We start from the raw sequence: 18,526 nt of genomic DNA, 5'->3' as shown, positions 1-18,526 counted from the left end.
GCACCCTGGTTCATGTTGCCACATTAGTCACCAAGAGAGACATTGCACGCAAGTGGAAAAGCCAGTACCCTTCTACCGTGTCAGATTGGAAGGTGGAAGTAGAATAGTGTGTAAATGAGGAGCAACCAATTTACCAAGCAAGAGGCTGCCCCAGAAACATTCCAGGGTTTGGGTAAAATTGAATATTTGTTGAGTAACAACAATTCTGAGATGTTGCACTGTAACTTGCATTATGATGCCGGAACTGTATGTTTTGTTTACCTTAAATAAAACATAATAAAATTGATCTATCAAAAAAAAAATATTGGTGTAGGAGTGCTCAGTTTTTAAGACGGAGGGACCTTTAGTCTTGAGGAGAGCTTACACGACATAGGCTGAAGAAGATCTGACTTTTTTAGGAAGCCATACCAGGATCTTCTGTTTGTCAGAAGTAAGCCACCAGGCCCCTTGTCTGGCTGCGTAAGCTGATTGGTATATAATGTAGTCTGGTGTCTTTCCACTTCCTTTAAACCTTTGTCTGCTTCCGACATAATCTCATATTTTTGTTTGATTCCACATTGTAACTTTAAAGGAGATTGGAAGTGGTATGAAGAGGCTTGTGGAACTGGTATGATGAGGATTGTGGAAGGGGTATGACGAGGCTTGTGGAAGTGGTATGATGAGGCTTGATGTATGTAACATCTTTTGACATGGGTTTAGGGCAACCTTGGAATGTATGGAATGGCGGTATTTCCTTCCAGGATTCTCTCAAGAACTTCACTGTTCAAGGTCTTAATTAAACAATAATTGGATCTTTGCCATCCTTATGGATCACATTTCTCCATTCAGCATTTTATCGCTGACTTATTTACTGATAGAGAATATGTTGATAATAAAATGGGGAGGACAGTTCTCTCATCGGGTTCAGATCACAGAAGTACATGCATCCCTTTGTTTCCTCAATTTCTGGTTGGTATGCTAGTTGCCCTGTCATCGCTTTACCCCCGCACCAGGAATCCAGAGGTGCAGAGTAAATCAGCTAGCCTCCTTTAGCATTGTGCTCCTTGTACTGGTTTTGTTAGATTGATTGGTAAAGCGCTCTAATCATCATATCTGTTGTATGTGGTCCCAGCAGAGTTATTCGAAGAGCCAGGTCCCCAGCCTCGTGCAGAACTCAAGAAGTTAGGAGGAGGCTGTGATGTGTTATGGGAGGTTGTTCCATGTTTTGGGTGCGATGTAGAAGAACAAGCGACCTCCTGCTCTGCTTTTGTGAATGCCGGGATTGTGCAAGTGCGAGTAAGGCTGAGCGTAGGTGTCTGGATGGATTGTGAGAGTGTATGCCGCTGGTCAGGTATGAGGGTCCAGTATTGTGTAGGGCTTTGTAGATGTGCATGAGTAGCTTGAACCGGTTGCGTTTATGAATGGAGAAACAGTGAAGCTCTATGAGGTGGGGTGAAATAGCGGTGCATTGAGGACGGTTGAGTGTGAGTCTTGCCGCAGTTTTAAATGGTACTAAGTCTGTGTAGGAGCTACATGGAGATTTCGGCGTAGAGTGCGTTACCGTAGTCATAGTCGAGTCTGTTTGCGATGAGTGCTTGCGTAATGGTTCCTCTGATGTTCTGTGGAAGTCACTTTTTTTCACAGCATTTGCAGTATGTGGAAGCAGGCGGTGCTTACTGCATTGACTTGATGTTGATGTTGTGCTTGTCTTTCAAGATGATCCCCATATTCCTGACCTGGTCGGTGGGTGATGGTGTGGTCCTAGTTCTGTTGGCCACCAAGTGGCGACCCATGAATAGTTCCTATTTACGAAAAGCAATACTTCTGTTTTGCCAGAGTTGAGTTTCAAGAAGTTGGTTCCCATCCATTCTGCTTCCATGGTCATGCAGTTTGTGAAGTTGGCTGTGGTGATGATGAGTGTCATATCTATCAGGGAGAGGATGAGTTGGGTGTCATATGCGTAGGAGATGATGGTGATGCCTTGAGACCTGATGATGCTGGCGAGCTGTGCCATGTAGACATTAAAAAGCTCTTTGACCTCCTTGCCTTCCAAATGCTGCTATCTTCCCAGGACACTGACATGCAGCCACACTCTGCCCCTCCTTATGGCTATGTGGGCCGCTCAAGAGATAATTAGCCCCCATGGATCCCAGGAGCAAAGAGGTTTGCCCTATACATTGCAGTAAACAGCTGCAGAGTAATATGTATCTGTTCACCATCTGCATATGAATATTACTTCTCATTATTCTCCTCCAGGACTGGATTAAAATTGTAAGTGCACCCAGGCTCAGGGGCCCATACTTCCTCCACCATGACTTCCAGAGACTTCATCTCTTGCTTATTCGCCCATCTAGAATACAAAAATCCACAACTCACAGTCTGAAACTGCTCCCTATGTCTGGACACAATATTTGTGACATTTCACTTTTTTCTCTCAGGAGGGGAATACGTTGAACCCTGTTAAATCGTTTCATAAGGTGTTCTTTTAGGGTGGCATATTGGTCTATATAGCTCAAAATATGTCTGCATTACGTGTCCTACACCAGTACAGTACCCTACCTCTTCTATCTTCTAGCAAGCGAGACAAGGCAGAGAGTGGGAACAGAACACTGTGACCTTGAGATCATCTATAGATTGATTTCCAGTAACAGCGGCGTGCAAATGAAACAAAGGATTCTGGGTCCTTGAATTTTGAGTGCCAAACAACCTGCTTCATATCATGGAGAGTGCAATGCTAGGATCTCACATGAATGGAACCATAGTGCCTGAGGTAGAACATAGCCTGGGAAATGGAGGGGGAGCCATAAATGAAGCCCTCAGCTAGGTGCCGTCCCTCTCCAACCCCGTATTCAAGTATTTACTATGAATGAATATTTTCTTGACCAGGAGTAACAAACAATTCTTGCTGGTGATTTGCCTCCTCGTTTGTCAGTGTCTTGACCAATGCACTGTTTCTGAAGCACAATAGTGCAAAGCAACAGGCTTTCTTTTTTCTGTGGTATTATATGGACTTCCATAGCATTGTCTGGCTAGGCATCACTAAATTTGTAGGTTGAATATGTTTAATGGGATAACATTTGTCTCACTGTAGGTCAAGGAACTGGTTGGAGATGAGTTATTTTCGCGCTATGACCGTCTTCTACTGCAGTCCAGCTTGGAATCAATGGCAGATGTGGTTTACTGTCCACGGCTGAACTGCCAGACTCCAGTGCTGAAGGAACCAGGAGGCATCATGGGAATCTGCTCCAACTGCCGCTATGTTTTTTGTGACCTTTGTAAAATGTCTTACCACAGCGTCTCTCCCTGCGCACAACCTGAAGGTATGCTTTTTACTCTTTCAGGCTTTACTTTTATTGGACACTATCATCCATTTTGTTTGTACTGAATATATTTCATTGGAGCCCTACGACAGTGGTAAATTTGTTAAAGAATAAGTGCTGGGGCCCAATATTTTACTGAGAATCCTGGGGGCCAGTGCCATCAAATGTTGGTAGTACCAAAAATCAAGGCTGAATAATCTTGATTCCACCTCATGCTTTTTACTCCCTACCAGACATCTCACTATAGACAACATGTCTTTCGGGAGTCACCTTTGTGTAATACTCCACAGAGCCAATACTTGGTCAATACTGCATGGCTATGTTACCTTCTCAGTTGTTCCGCCCATTGGTTATTTTTTTCCCTTTTTTTGTTTGACGCATCTGTTGTAGCTTCTTGGTTTCACTGTGGGTAGATTTTTGAATTTTTCCTGCTTCAAATGCAACATTGCAAACAGAGCCACGCAACACTAGTTTGCTGCCTTTTAGTGCCATCTAGTAGTCACTAGAAAAAAACTTAAACAGAAGTTTAAAGATACGACATCGATCTTGTTTGTTGGGTTGAGCCTAGGCAGTGCTTGCGCTGTCTCTTTGAGACATGTTGTACATAATTTGTGGGCTTACAACCTGCCCATTGCCTTTTTATTTGTTACTTTGATTGTCCTTTAAAAAAGCTTGCCTGCTTTGTGGTTAATCCTTCCTCTTTGTGTCTCCTTTTTGTGTTTTGTTTCCTCCCACGGACTGCCGCCCAATTACTGATATCTGTGTTTATGTGTTGGCTTTGGAAAACTATTTTTTTCTTTGTTTCCTGCTTGTGTTTGTCTGTGCTTGCACCAGTACCCGTATCGCCACAAGTCAGTCCTTGCATGCAGCCCACCCCCGTTATGCGTAAGTTGCTTACTCCCCCAATTGCTTGTTTGACTCAGGCATTTGAGCACGGAAGGGGCCAGGACATGCTGCCAAAGCCCCATTTCCGGATCGTGTTTGTCTGTATCTGCACCCATCCCTGCCCCCCCGTCAGTCCTTGCACATGGCCCACCCGGTCCTGTGTAATTTGCTGACTCCCCTATTTGCTTGTTTTATTTAAGTTCAGGTATATGAGCACGGAAGGGGCCGGTACTTGCTGGTAGAGCTACGTGACGCTGTGCGCTGCAGGCACTTGGCCATTTCGGTGAGGTGCGATATGCTAGGCTCGCATTGCGGCCCTGTGTGTGCCTTGAATGATAATCTCCTCTGTAGGGGCTATGTTTTCCATCTGTAGTTGCTCCCAACTCCCTGTGATGCCCAGATATCATGATCTGCTTGCTGGGCTCCTGAAAGGCAAACGCAACCTCTATGCCTCAATGGCAAGAGTTGCTCAAACGGGCCAGCTGTTAGAGCTCATCAGTGGAACAGTAACTACACCATCTGATATAGTCATGCGCTGGGAGAAAGACCCCTGATTTTTCCGTCTTGAAGGGGTTTGTACTATTCTAGACAGAGGTCTATGCATTTGAATGTACCTTTATTACAAAGACAAGTCATAACCTTGTAGCTAAAGTAAAAAGTAGACAATCAATTGATCAAGCTGCTGGATCAGTACATTGTTAATTTTACGTTTATGTTTTGCCAATCAAGCAACGTGATTCAATGTTTCCTGTACAAATGTGGCAAAATTCTTCCACTGCCTCAAAGCTTACAAACTTAAAAATTGCATTCTAAAATAATGGACGACCTCCATCAGTTAGTGACAGCAGGTCGAAAGAAACATAAAGCATTAGGCTAATGAAACCAGACTACCCCACTACATTAGATATACACACGCACTACTGTAGAACAAGGCAAAAAAACACCACTACCACTCTCAAAGACGAGATCTATTGGCTATGCCAATGCTTGTTTTTTAGGTTGCACGTACTAGCAGTCTGGTTTGCAAAACTACCTATTTTAAATTTACAGTGGGTTTAGAGCCTACTCAGTGCTTACAATGTGATAGCTTTTATTCCACCTTATGTACGCTTTACTTCCTCTTCATTTATGTGTCCCTTCCCCTGGAGCATGGCCTTATTCCTTGTGTCCTTTCACTGGTCACCTTTCAGGCACACATTTTTTTTAACTTAAGCACTCCATGAGAGTGTATGTGTTTTCCAGTTGTCTTCCTCCTGTGCTTCTCCCAGAACGCTCTTTGTTGTTCTCAGACATCCATGTTGTCCACACAAACCTGCTCATCCCTGAGCTTCTCTCCCTCTCCCATCTTCTCTCAGTGGAGCTCTATTTGTCTAATGGACTTCTCCCCGGGACTCTGCGTTATTGTCCCTCATGTGCTGAACCCCCCCCCCCGCCCCCCAGCCTCCATAAATCTCCGTTTCATTGCTCCCCGTCTCTACCATTGCGGTTAAGTTCTTTACAGCTCAAATCTCAAACACAGCAGAAAGAGATTGTGATGCTTTTGATATTCCATGGAGGGCTGAGTTCATTTGCCAGTGCGTCTTTGCTTTCTTTAAGTAGTGTAACTCTGGAATGGCCTGTTTAGCTTTATAAGGTGTTGTTATTCCCCGCCTCTCAGTGGCGTCACTAGGGTTGGTGTCACCCGGTGCGGGTAACTCATGGTGTCACCCCCTCTCAATTTACCGGTTGGACCAACTCACTCTCTGCCTGCACCATGTCCCCTCTGCCTGCCCCATCTCTCCCTCTATCCGCACCATCTTCCCTCCGCCTGCATCCTTTCACCCTCTGCCTGCACCATCTCCCCTCCGCCTGCACCATCTCCCCCTCTGCCTGCACCATCTCCCCTCCGCCTGCACCATCTCCCCTCTACCTGCACCATCTCCCCCTCTGCCTGCACCACCTCTCCCTCTGCCTGCACCATCTCCCCTCCGCCTGCACCATCTCTCCCTCTGCCTGCACCATCTCCCCTCCGCCTGCATCCTTTCACCCTCTGCCTGTACCATCTCCCCTCCGCTTGCACCATCTCTCTCCCTGCCTGCACCATCTCCCCTCCGCCTGCACCATCTCCCCTCTGCCTGCACCATCTCTCCTCTGCCTGCACCATCTCCCCTCCGCCTGCATCCTTTCACCCTCTGCCTGTACCATCTCCCCTCCGCTTGCACCATCTCTCTCCCTGCCTGCACCATCTCCCCTCCGCCTGCACCATCTCCCCTCTGCCTGCACCATCTCTCCTCTGCCTGCACCATCTCTCCCGCTGCCTGCACCATCTCCCCTCCGCCTGCACCATCTCACCCTCAGCCTGAACCATCTCCCCCTCAGCCTGCACCATCCCTCCCCCTCCACCTGCACCCCCTCCTCCGCCTGCTCCTCTTTTAACCCTTTCCTCGTCGCCTTCTCCACCCCCCCAAATTTGAGGAAGCAGGAAGGTTGATAAAGCAAATGCGAAAGTTTTATGACATCAATAGTAGAGATTTCATATGATAATGACGTTGGTAGCCGCTTGTTCAGTATAATCAGAGAACTTAACTTTACAACCCCCAAAAACACAACACACTGACTCACCGGTAAGCACTATATTTTCGTTTACAATTGCCTTCTCAATATTTTGGCAACTGTGTACCTCCGTCACACACAGTTGCACAGAATCACAATTGCAACTTAAATAAGTGACCTTTGCTTTGATTGTTCAGCAGAGAGGCCAGGGGTTGGATGGCCAAGTTTTCTGAACACCTTATAGACCCACTGACAGGCACTGTGAGAAACTGACACAGCCTTCAGCCTTTGCTCTAAAGTTCTCAATGGTGGCCCGTTAAATATGACTGAACGAGGCTCAGTTCAAAGTATGCACTGTACAAGAAATATGCTACACAACAAAATACAGCATCCTGGAAATAGTGGGCACTCTTAAGGAATGCAAGATTAATTAAAACATGTGAAACATAAACAAATACCATATCACTGACATGGAATACCTTAATGTTTTATACATTCATTGTTCAGAAATCAGTACTTTCCCAGTTGTGGATGGGTGGATGCATGCATGCATGCAGGTATGTATGTATGGATAATTGGTGATGTGGAAGGATGGGTGTGGAAGTGAATAAATATGTTTGAAAAGGATGGATGGTTGATTGGGCAAATGTGCTCATGGGTGAATGAATGGATGTGTGGGCCATGGGTCTATGGATGAGATTCTTGGGCGAACAGTGAGATGCAGTAAGTAAGGAAGGGGTGTGACAGTCAGAGAGAGGCTGAATACGCCTGGTCCAGTGCTCATTGTGAAATCATTCATTCAGTGTGGATTGGGCCCGATTGACCCGCGGACACTACCGCTGCGCCGCGCTTCATCGCAGCAGTGGCACAGTGCACAATGAGATATGAAAGCGGACAGGTTGGGAGGTCATTAATGTGATCGTATAGGAAAGATATGGGTGCAAAAATGGAAAGTAGGCACGCAGTCAGTGGGGAAAAAGTGAGCAGGCGAATGAACCTAAATATGGCCTTCGATGGTGTGCACGTTAAGTGAAAGATCAAATTGTCAAGCACTGGTCTCTTTCGAGGACAAAATCTCTCTACTTGCTTTTGCTTTTCTGAATATGATGGGTCTGGAATAGAGAGGAAATGAACCCGGTATAGTTAGAACGTGCATAGTATTCACCAGTGCAACCACAGCCAATGCGGATACAATTTTAATGCCTGCTGTGTAGAAAACAAATGTTCTGAAAATATCTAATGGATTTAGAGTGACATCATTATCTGCGGCCATCGGGAAGTCTAGAATAAATGTTATCGTACAGAAGCACCATGGAGTCAGAGATGGAAAACAGACATTGTGGCTGTTGTGATTGTGAAATCTGTTTGGTAACACGTAATTAAATGCGCACATGTGGGCACCAGCACACTCAGTGTAAGTGCAAGGAGTTGCCGCCGGTACAATTGTGCCACAGCAGCATCCTGTGACTTACTGCAAAATATTGATCAAGCTCATTTGGAAAGGAAGCTCACTTACTAGAAAGGCTCATCGGTGCTGCAGAAGTCGCTCTGCATTCAGAGAGATCGTTCTGATAACAAGCAATGAATTCACACGCATCTGTTGAAAATAAACAGCGCCAGGGTCCCGATTCCTGGGTTGAGTTTGCCGCCTCCATCCTCTAACCCCACCCTCTCTCACAACTCGTCACAAGGTGGGGTCAGTGATGGTTGCTCCCACCCAGTTCTGCCAAGTATCACGCATCGGGTGTGACTCTAACGCATTTCAGTGCGGTGATCCGCATCACCGCACTGAAATGCATTGTCACGCATAATGGTCATAGCTGCTAAGGTTTCAGATTGCTATGTGTGACATTTTCATTTTTTCAGTGTAAATATGAGTGACATTTCACTGACTGAGTAACAATTCCTTGGGCGCAAAATCAAGCAATGAAAATGAGGGAAACATATAAATATGAGAAAGTACACCTATTTGAGCAATGGGATGATGGGCTTTAGGATCATGTGTTCAGCCACACGTAGTTAAGCTTAAAGGGTGTGGACCAGACTGGTGACCAAAAACTCAAAAAAATTATAAACAGGCAATTGACTTTCTCCATCTATGCATGAATGATCTGGAAAAACATTCCTGTAACCATCAGGACTACCTCAACACTGCTCAAACTGAGGAAAGAGTTGTAGAAGAGCATGACAGCTCAATGTAGTAATATTACATGTCTCCTCAGTCCTCACAGAACCCAGGTACCTCTCCCATCACTCGCTGACTGTACTTGTGCCTTTGACCCTGTGCATCACTCCACTTGTCTTGGTTTGTGCTATTAAAATAGCATATACTTAGAATAATCTCCCTTCACTGACATGGAACTTCTGAGTACACTGCATGCACAGGTACAAGAAGTTGACATTTATGGTGACTACTAACTAGAATGTAAGAAGAGAAGCGATGTTAAATACAATAATCAAATAAAACAACCTTTTTATTTAAAAAGTAGCACTACAGATATGGAATAACAATGTTGGAGTTATTTTAAAATAGTAATGTATTGCCAATGAACGCTTAAACAAATGAAAAATGTTTATTTGCTATCATTCTTGCACCCGAACACGGTCCCAACAGTGCACCTGCCTGGAAGCCCTCGCTGCCCGTGTACTTACTTAGCTCCAGCAGTTCCTAGAGGCCCTGGCTGCCTGTGCCGTGGCTCGGGTGTAAATGTCCGAAAATCCCCCTCTGCTCTGCAGACAGAACACGACTGAAAGGCTTTAGAGCAGCCCTGCCTGCAATTGTGTCTGAAATTAAAGGAACAGATCTTGCAGTGCGTGCGCTCGGCTCAGCGCTGTGTGTGTGATAAGTTACAACAGACACACACACTACAAGTCTGAGTGGCAGCAGGCTGCCTGGCCAATAAGTACTTAAAATACTAATAAACTTTAAGTGCTGCTTTCAGAGGTGGAGGTCGGAGCCGAGCCCAGTGAAAAACCTAAGGTCCGTGTCACGAGACAGAGAGCAGCCCTCCACTGCGGCCTGCAGATTATTGTCTCATTAAAAAGCATTCTCAGATCATTCCTATCTTGCAGATAAGCCAGGCAGAAGGATGAGAGCAGCCCTGCCTGCAACTGTGTCTGACAAAAAGACCACAACTTCACACATACAACGTACGTCAGTGGCAGTATTGCACATGCACAGGCAGCTGCCTGGCCATTACTTACTTCTATCTCTCTATCGCTCGTCTCGGAATCACGTCACTGAGCTGCAGGGGGGTCTCCAGACTCTCCCACTGCTGCAATATGGATGTTTACACTGCCTGATGCGCGGGCGGCCCATGCTGAGAGTCAGTCATGGACAGGTGTGGGGCGCCGCGGTAATAATTACATTTTTAAACGCACCCTAGGCCCAGAGGCAGCAGAAGCTTGACTCTCTGCCTCTCTCCAGTTCCCCGCCACTTCTAATGACTTCCTTTCTGTGTTCTGGAGGCAGCCGGAATTGAGGTTCCAACATCCGATAATCCCCCCCTCGCCTCTGTTCTGTTGAGCTAAGGGCAGGAAGTCTTCAGTGATTGACAACCGCGCCGAGGGCCCGGGGTGCGCCGGGTCCGTCGCAGCGGCAGATTGCAACATTGTAGCATCTCATAGAGTCTCATAGGAGAGACAAATTTAACTGTGACTATCTGACGGAGCCAGCTGCTGTAGTAAGTCTGCAGCGCCGGGGAGCAGCATGGTGTCACCCCATGAGAGGGTGTCACCCGGTGCGGTCCGCACCCCCCGCACCCCCCTAGTGACGCCACTGCCGCCTCTGCCTCAGCTGCATGGTCACGTTTGCATTCCAGAAGTGAAATCAACATAAAACCTCCTGGCCTGTGTTTGACTGCAGTAGGGTGGATCACTTCTCTGGGGCTTTCAGGCGATGGGCTCCACTCCTCGGTGCTTGTACTGCGGTTTAGAAGTCATTGGCTGGGAGGAATGGTTTAAGTTTCCTCAGGGTATTGATTTGGAAATTCTCTCCCTTAGTTGCCTTGTTGATGTGTTGCTGCATGTTGAGATTGGTGTCGAGGGTTATGCCTAGAGATTTTGCTGAATCCACGATGGTGGGTTGGACATTGAGTGCAGTTAGGTGTTTGAGCCAACTTTGAGTGGTGGAGATCTTCGCTGGAGGTGAGATCAGAAGGAACTCTGTTTTCAGAGCATTGAGTTTGAGATGATTATCGGCCAGCCAAGATTGGGTGCTTCTGATCGTTGAGTTCAGGAGCATAATGTCTTTGGGGGATTGTAATTTGAGATATAGTTGGGTGTCATCGGCGTACATGTGAAAGTGTAAGTTAGATGCTTGTAGCAAGGTGGTGAGAGGTTCCATCACTAGGTTGAACAGAGTTGGGGATAGTGAGGATCCTTGGGGGACGCCCAGCGTTACAGGTATTGGCGAGGACATCAGGTTGTTGCTCTTGAATTTCTGCGACCTGTTGTGAAGAAAGGAAGTGAACCACTTGAGAACAGTTCCAGATAATCCCATTCTAGTGCTTAGTAGTTCGAGTAAGTTCTCATGTTTAACGGTGTCGAATGCTGAAGAGAGATCAAGAAGGATGAGAAGGCAGGTGTCGTTTTGGTCTAGCATTTGAAGTGCGTCGTCAATTATGTGAGTCATAGCAGTTTCTGTACTGTGTCCTGCTCGGAAGCCTGATTGATGAGGATTGAGGAGATCAAATTGTTCAATGTGTTTAGTCAATTGTAGTTGTACGCATTTTTCCAGCAGTTTGGCGAGAGTGGGGATATTAGTGATGGGACGGTAATTGTTCAGATCAGAGGGGTCAGCTGTAGGTTTCTTTAGTAAGGGAGTGACTTGTCCAACTTTGAGGGAGTCAGGTATGGTTCCTTGTTGAAGTGAGCCGTTGATAATTCTAGTCCAGAGTGGGAGAAGCAAAGGGGCAAAGTCTTTTACAGCGTTAGCAGGAAGGGGATCTGTGAGGTGATTGGATGGTTTCAAGGTGCTGAGCAGTTTGCCAATTTCCTCTTCAGAGTATGTGCCAAAGGATGACCATGTAGCATTGTTTTTTGGTTCAATGAGTACTATGCAGTGAGGTTTGGAGTAGAGGCTTGCGTCCGCGAGGAGATCGCTCTTTATGTTGTCAGTTTTTTGGATAAAGAAAGCGGAGAAGTCTTCACAGGAGGGAGCTTCGCGCACAGTGCTGAGTGGTTGGGGTTGTTCCTTGGATTGAGTTTTGATTAGCAGTTTTCTCGGACGGTTTTTTGCTTGGTCGAGCTGGAGACTGAAGAAGTCTAGTTTTGAGCGTTTTATTTTCCTGAAATAGGCGTTTCTCTTTTTCTTCAGAGTTTTTAGGTGCAGTGCAGAGGCAGCTGATCTCCAGGTGCGTTCTGCCATTCGCATGTCTCGTCTATCCTCATTGAGACTTCCGTCATACCATGGGTTGGACATTTTAGTTGAGACTCTTTTTAACTGCATAGGTGCCGCCTCATTTATTATTGAGGTCATAGCATTAAGGTAGTGGTCAGTTAGTGATTGAACGTCCTTAACGCCGGGCGGTGGTAGTAGGAGATTGCAGCTGTTAGGATGATTGTTAGGAGAAAATGTTAGGAGAAATTGATGATTGTTGTGACACCTTCCTGCACAAAACCAATAATTGATGGCATTTTCCTCTTTGTATGCATTAAATAAAGTATTTTTTTCATTGCGCCATTTCTACACCTCCCCTGAGGAGGCATAGGATTATGACGCATTCCCAGCTTTTAAAAATATTGGAAATCTAGGAATGCATCAAGTTCCTTGGAGGTTGCGTGAGAACACCCACAGCAACACCATGGGAACACCCCTTTCACGCAGAGTAATGCGTGAAAAGGCTCCATATTTACCAAGCCATGAAAAGTCATAGTGGGTGATTTTATGTGGCCTATATGAACAAGCCCATTGCCCTTCCGGTGCATCAAAAAAAGTGACGCAACGTACTGAATTGTCTTACCAACAAGAGGAGAAGCCAGTGGCAAACGTATGATGTGCGTGGCTTCACAACACCCTGCACATAGGTGTAGGGCACACCGAGATGGGCACCTTACGCACGGATGAAATGGCGGCTAAACGGCAACTGCAGAGGAATGTTGTATTGCTGTTGTCTGCATCTATTCGTCGTGACTCGTGACCCTAATCTCAAGAACATATTTTCAAGTAGATTCCCTCCTTTATTTCCACGGTCCTCACCTCCACCCTCTATGGCAGCCTTCAACATGCAGGGGAACAGAAGTGCTGTAGAAAGAACAACAAGCATTTGCAGTGCAATAGGTCTCACATTTGCAAGAGTTTAAGCTATTGGGATTGTATATGACAAAGCCTTTTATTTATGTGTTTTGATAATAAACACATAAATAAAAGGCATTTTCATTTGCAGTGCCAATAGCTCAAACTCCTGTAAATAGGAGACTTATTTCATTTCAAAGAAGCATCTGCCATTGTCCCAGGCTGCTTGGAAAGTGAAACCGCACATGGCGCGTTGAATGTTGCAGGAAAGCATGTCATGCCTGCAGTAGGAGACACTCATTAAAGAAAATAATACTTACAGACTAAATAAGACATACCGTGTTACAACAGAAGTAAAAAGGCCAGTCCTCATGGGAGGTTACAAATGAAGACAAGATGGTACTAAGGAGGGACTAACAAGCCTATTAACAAATCAGAAGCCAGCCTTTACGAAGGACAATGACACAGACCAATGACAAATATGGGCGGAGAGTGGGCGGGGCTCCAAGGCCATACTCAAATACAGCATGCCTCGCACAGTAGCGCCTAGGCTCGACCTAAAAAAATGAAGTAAAGAAATCAATTGTGCCTTAGAAAGGTGGATAAAAATAACTGTAACCAAGTAATGTACAAAGTTCCCCAAGGAATAATGTTAGTATGTCTCTCTCTCTCTGATTAGATGTGTGAAAAATCGTCAGGGAATCAAAGGGATCCCTTGTCGGAACTTAGGATGCCTCACACAACTAATTGGCTTAATGACTGATGTCATTCTGCCAGATAGTTGTCTTGTCTCATCATCAGCTTCCTGCTCCAACGTCAAGCCGGCGCTGCAATGCCTGACGGGTAGCACAAGGTGCTACGCTTTTGTGGAGTTCTTTTGTTCCTGGCCGTTGATTTCGTGTGTGTGAGGGGCCTAAGGGGTGAAGTAGTGAGCGTGAAAGAGTGTTTTTAAAAAAGGTTAGTATAGTCCACTAAGACAACTTTATTCATGTAGCTAACTACCTTGTTAAAATAGTGAAGGGAGGGGTACCGGGACTCAAAGACAATGTAGTTTGGCCTCGTTCAACCCTCGCCTATAATCTGGTCAACATGTTTCATGCCCTATCGGCAATTCTTCAGGACCTAATTGTGCTCATAAACTCATAGTGTGCCCCATGCGGGCTAAGAAGTGTGTAATATACAACCTGAGGGGTCAGTAACCAAGGCAGGCAGGTATCATGCGTGGAAATCAGCCCTAAAAAGAAAAATAAACATGTAAATATTCTCCGCAGACGCATACATACTGTATTATGCAGGTCAATGCTGTATATAAAGAAGAGACCCTTACCCCAAGCGTGGATTGTCGCCCAGTGGGGTCATGTGAATGAACCGTGAGAGAGAGACAAAGATGCCAGACATCTTTTCATGCTTATATAAAAAACAAGTGTATCCACATTATGTGACTGACCAATATTCTGCTACTGGTTCGTATGTCAGATTCAATTAATTAGTTGTGCAAGGAATGAGGGGCCAAGTGGGCCCAAAGAACAGGGAGTCAGGAACGAGGGGGATCCCGAGTGTGTGATATGAGAGGTTGGGATCTTACCCTCAATCCCTGGTAATGGTCCCCACAGACTGTTCTTGTGGGACCTGTGCTGCTAGGTCAATACCTGTAAAATGGGGAAAGGAGAGCGGGGTTAACTAGCCCCGACCCAGGAGAGAAGGGGCGGAAAGGACCCGGCCAACAACCCGTCTGTGGTCTCGCTCCACCACCCGTCGGCGCCCGTTAGACATACCACTCAGGTCAGGCAGCGGCGCGAGCGAAGACGCCGCGGGCACCAGTCGGGCCCCAACCCTACCCCAGTGTACCCCTTGGGATGTATTGCGGTTCATCCCACTGGTGGCGGTACCTCCAATTGTCGTAGGTAAACTGGCGATATGGTCAGAGTGATCCCAATGTGGCCCCGCGGCGGCCAGTGACCCGAAGGCACCACGTGGGTCGCACCCGCGTCACATACCCTGGTGAGGGCAGTCTCCGGGAACCCCAGGGCGGCGGCAAAAAAGACCCAGGCGGCCTCGCTGGAGGGTCCAAGCGCCGGTACATATCTTAGTGTATCACATCACACCGCCTTACCTGGTTAGCACGCGGCCGTTCCTCTAGGCACCTACCCCCACACTTCGGCGTGACTCGGCACGCAGAACAGCTGGTAACGCACCGCGGTGCTTGCCGCTGTTAAATACGGACCCTCGAGGCCGTTGTTTGTGGGCGTCTCCCAGGGTTCGTTGCTAGGCGACGCGGCCAACCAGGCTCGGTGATGCGTATGGGCAGGACAAGAGTAATGACGTCTGCAAGCCGTTGCGCCGTAATAGCGCGCCATGTTGGAAAGGGATAAGTGCTCTGGATAAGCAATATGTAAGGGGATGGTACCGTCTACTCGGAACGTGAAAGCATTATGCTAAGGTTGTACAATCGATCCATCCTTATACCCATTAATGGTGGATGTCATGGATATATAGACCGCATCGACCTTCATGTGGGTAAAGAGGTGCTTGTTAACAAGGGGAGTATATTGGGGTTAAGTGTGCCCCCGGTCGCGTTGATAAGCAACAAAACCCAATCGACGCCCAATGTATCTAGAAACGGCAAAACAGAGGGTAGGACTGCGTATATTGGTGTACCGCAAGGCGGCCATCTTGGAACGAAGTGGTGTTATTGGGGACTGCCAACGAAGGAAGACCTTATCATGTAAACTAGGTCCATAAGGTAGTGTTATAGTCTGCATTAAACTTAGAGGTTCGGCCACAATAGCTTGAGTTATCTGGCTAGCATATTCCAGGGAACAGAGTCATTCAGTCCCTGGGTGTCTGATTGTAAACGATGCACCCATCTCTGTTCGATTCTGTATAGGGCTTGTTGACTGATTGAAGGGTGCCATTCCAAAACAACCCATTGTATGCTTTCAGCAGTGTGGCCTTGTTGTTTGCAATGTTCATACAAGCGTGTATGTGTCTTGGTACAGCGGATGTTGCTGTTGTGTTCCATAATGCGCACTTTGACAGTGCGCATCGTCATTCCAATGTACTTTAACCCGCAAGGGCAGGTCAGCATATAAATGCACTTGCTGCTGTTACAATTCGTGTGTTTTTTCAGGTGCCATGTGAAGGTATCAGATAGTATGATGGATTTTCCTTGTGTGAACTGGGGACAGACGCCACAGTTGCCGCACCGGAAATGCCCCACAACTGGGGGCAGCTCCCATAGAGTGTTCTGAGGACGGGTACTCGTCTTCTTCGGTCGGGTGTGAATCAGTGTGTCCTTAAGATTAGTTGTTCTTTTAAAGGCAAAACGGGGGCGGGGGATATCCAAACCCGCCGAGTTCAAGATCCCCCAGTGAGTGTTCACTGTTTTTTTGATGAACGTGGAGTTTTTCGTGTAAGAAGTTACACAGGTGATGATATCCTCTGTATCCTTTGTGTGTGTTTCCAGGAGAGATTCTCTGTTATTATTGAGTGCTCTCTTCACCGATTGTTTGAGTAATCTTGTCGGGTAGCCCCTATCCTGGAGTTTATGTTGTAGGGTGGTCGCCTCCCGTTTGTAGTCCGTTACCAAGGTGCACTTCCTGCGAAGCCTCAGAAATTGACCAAACGGTAAATTGTCCCTCAGAGCCCTGGTGTGGTGGCTGTTATAGAGTAGGAGGCTGTTTCTGTCGGTCTCTTTTTTGTAGAGAGTTGTGGTGATTTCTGTAGGGCCCAACAGAATTGTCAGATCCAAGAAGGGTAATGAGTGTTCAGAAATGGTACCCGTGAATTTTAGGAATGGGTCCTGTAGATTAATCCATGAACAGAAGGCATCACAACTGGTCCGGTCACCTTTCCAAAAGATCAAAATATCGTCAATAAACCGTCGCCATAAGGTGAGGTTTTCGAGGAATGGGTTTCGATCAGATGAATAGATGAAGTATTTCTCGAAAGCGGCCATGTATATGCATGCCAAGCTCGGTGCGAAGGTTGATCCCATTGATGTTCCACGGATCTGGTGGTATAACTGTGACTCATATTTGAAGAAGTTCTCCGTTAGGGCTATGTTGGCCAATGCCATAACGAAAGAGATCGGGGTAGGAGATGACCATTCTTCCGACCTCAAAGTGGACTCAACTGCCTCTGAGGTTGCCTGTTGAGGGATGTTCGTATACAAGGCTTCCACATCCAATGTTAGTAGGATATCGACGTCCTCTCTGCCGTCCACATCGTTGATCAAGCGCAGGACATCTCTGGTGTCCTGGAGGTAGGATGGAATTTTCTTCACTACTAGTTGTAAAAAAACGTCACAAAATTGGGACAGTGGTTCCAGTAGAGAACCTATTCCGGAGACAATGGGTCTTCCAGGAACAGGGGTGACACCCTTATGGATTTTGGGAAGTGTATAAAAATAGGGTGTAACTGGTTCCGTTGTCATGAGAAAATCAGCTTCCTTCTTGGTTATCCATTCATTTGTCTCGCCCTCGATCACTAGACTCATGATGGTGGTAGTCAAACGTTTCGTTGGGTCCACGGTGAGGGGTCTGTAGTGGGTGTTGTTAGACAGCTGCCGTCTGCACTCTAGGTCATAGTCATCATAGTCTTGAATGACCGTAGCTCCCCCCTTATCTGCTTGTTTGATGACGATGGTGTCATCATTGCCCAAAGTAATAGAGGCTTGTCTCTCCGCATTCGTCAAGTTGTGGAATTGGTTGACATGAGGTTTGTCCTTAAGGCTGGCAAGAACTGCTCGCTCGAATGTTAGGACCTCTGGGGGGACCATCCCATCCGTTGGAGTGAAAGTAGAAGGTTTCCTTAATCCAGTGTCTTGGTTCGTTGGCTCAGGTTTATTGTCAAAGAAAGCACGAAAGCGTATCTTTCTGAAGAGTTGTCTGATTTCGATCATATCTTGAAAGCTGTCTGGGGTGGGTGTAGGGACAAACCCTAGTCCTTTTTCCAAGACGCTCTTTCCAGTTGGGGTCAGAGCTTTTGTTGAGAGGTTGACAATTAGACTCTTCTCCCCCTGGTGGTGGTGCTCCTGGTTTCCATCATGGTCTGCGGTGTAGGCTGGTCTTGCCACTGCACCCCTTTCTGTCCGCCTCGCTTTCGCCCTCTTCCTCTGCCCCAACCTCTGCCTTGAAAAGGTGGCGGGTTCAAAGGGTAAAATTGCGGTGGGCCCTGTGGGAAAAAGGGGTACTGCCATGGAGGTGTCATATGCGGAGGGCCATGGAACATTGGTCCTGGTTGGTAGCCTTGTTGCCAGTTGGGGTGTTGTGGGAGCCGGTTGTTTCTTGGGGTATAGCCTCCACTGGAGTCACTATTCGTGGAGCCTCGTCTATTGTTATCATCCAAGCTGTCATCTGAGGAGTAATTAGTCTTTTTACCTTTGAAACCGTCCTTTAGATAAGGATATACCTTCTCTTTCTCAAACTTTGAAATATCTTTTTGCAGTTTTGCTGTTTTTTGTTGCAAGAGGTATTCATGATGGTCCGCCATTTCCTGATTGTTGGACCCGGCCTCATGGCGTGCTCCTACCCCTCCCGCATGGCGGGCCGAGGACGACATCGGCCCTCCACCC

The 18,526-nt window shown here is 46.8% G+C and overlaps 1 protein-coding gene across 2 annotated transcripts in view; it reads left to right on the top strand.

Moving 5' to 3' along the window:
- The window catches only part of LOC144769074 (E3 ubiquitin-protein ligase RNF14-like), a 189,934-nt gene that overhangs the window by 53,709 nt on the left and 117,699 nt on the right, over positions 1-18,526 (top strand). For both annotated transcript variants that reach the window (XM_078653074.1, XM_078653075.1), the window contains exon 5: positions 3,071-3,299. In XM_078653074.1, the coding sequence (XP_078509200.1) occupies positions 3,071-3,299 (229 nt within the window). The remainder of the gene's footprint in view (positions 1-3,070; positions 3,300-18,526) is intronic.

Source organism: Lissotriton helveticus, chromosome 7, assembly GCF_964261635.1.
Source record: "Lissotriton helveticus chromosome 7, aLisHel1.1, whole genome shotgun sequence".
Taxonomy (NCBI): Eukaryota; Metazoa; Chordata; class Amphibia; order Caudata; family Salamandridae; genus Lissotriton; species Lissotriton helveticus.
Note: the sequence above shows the minus strand (reverse complement) of the source record. Positions and strands in the feature narration are given on the sequence as shown.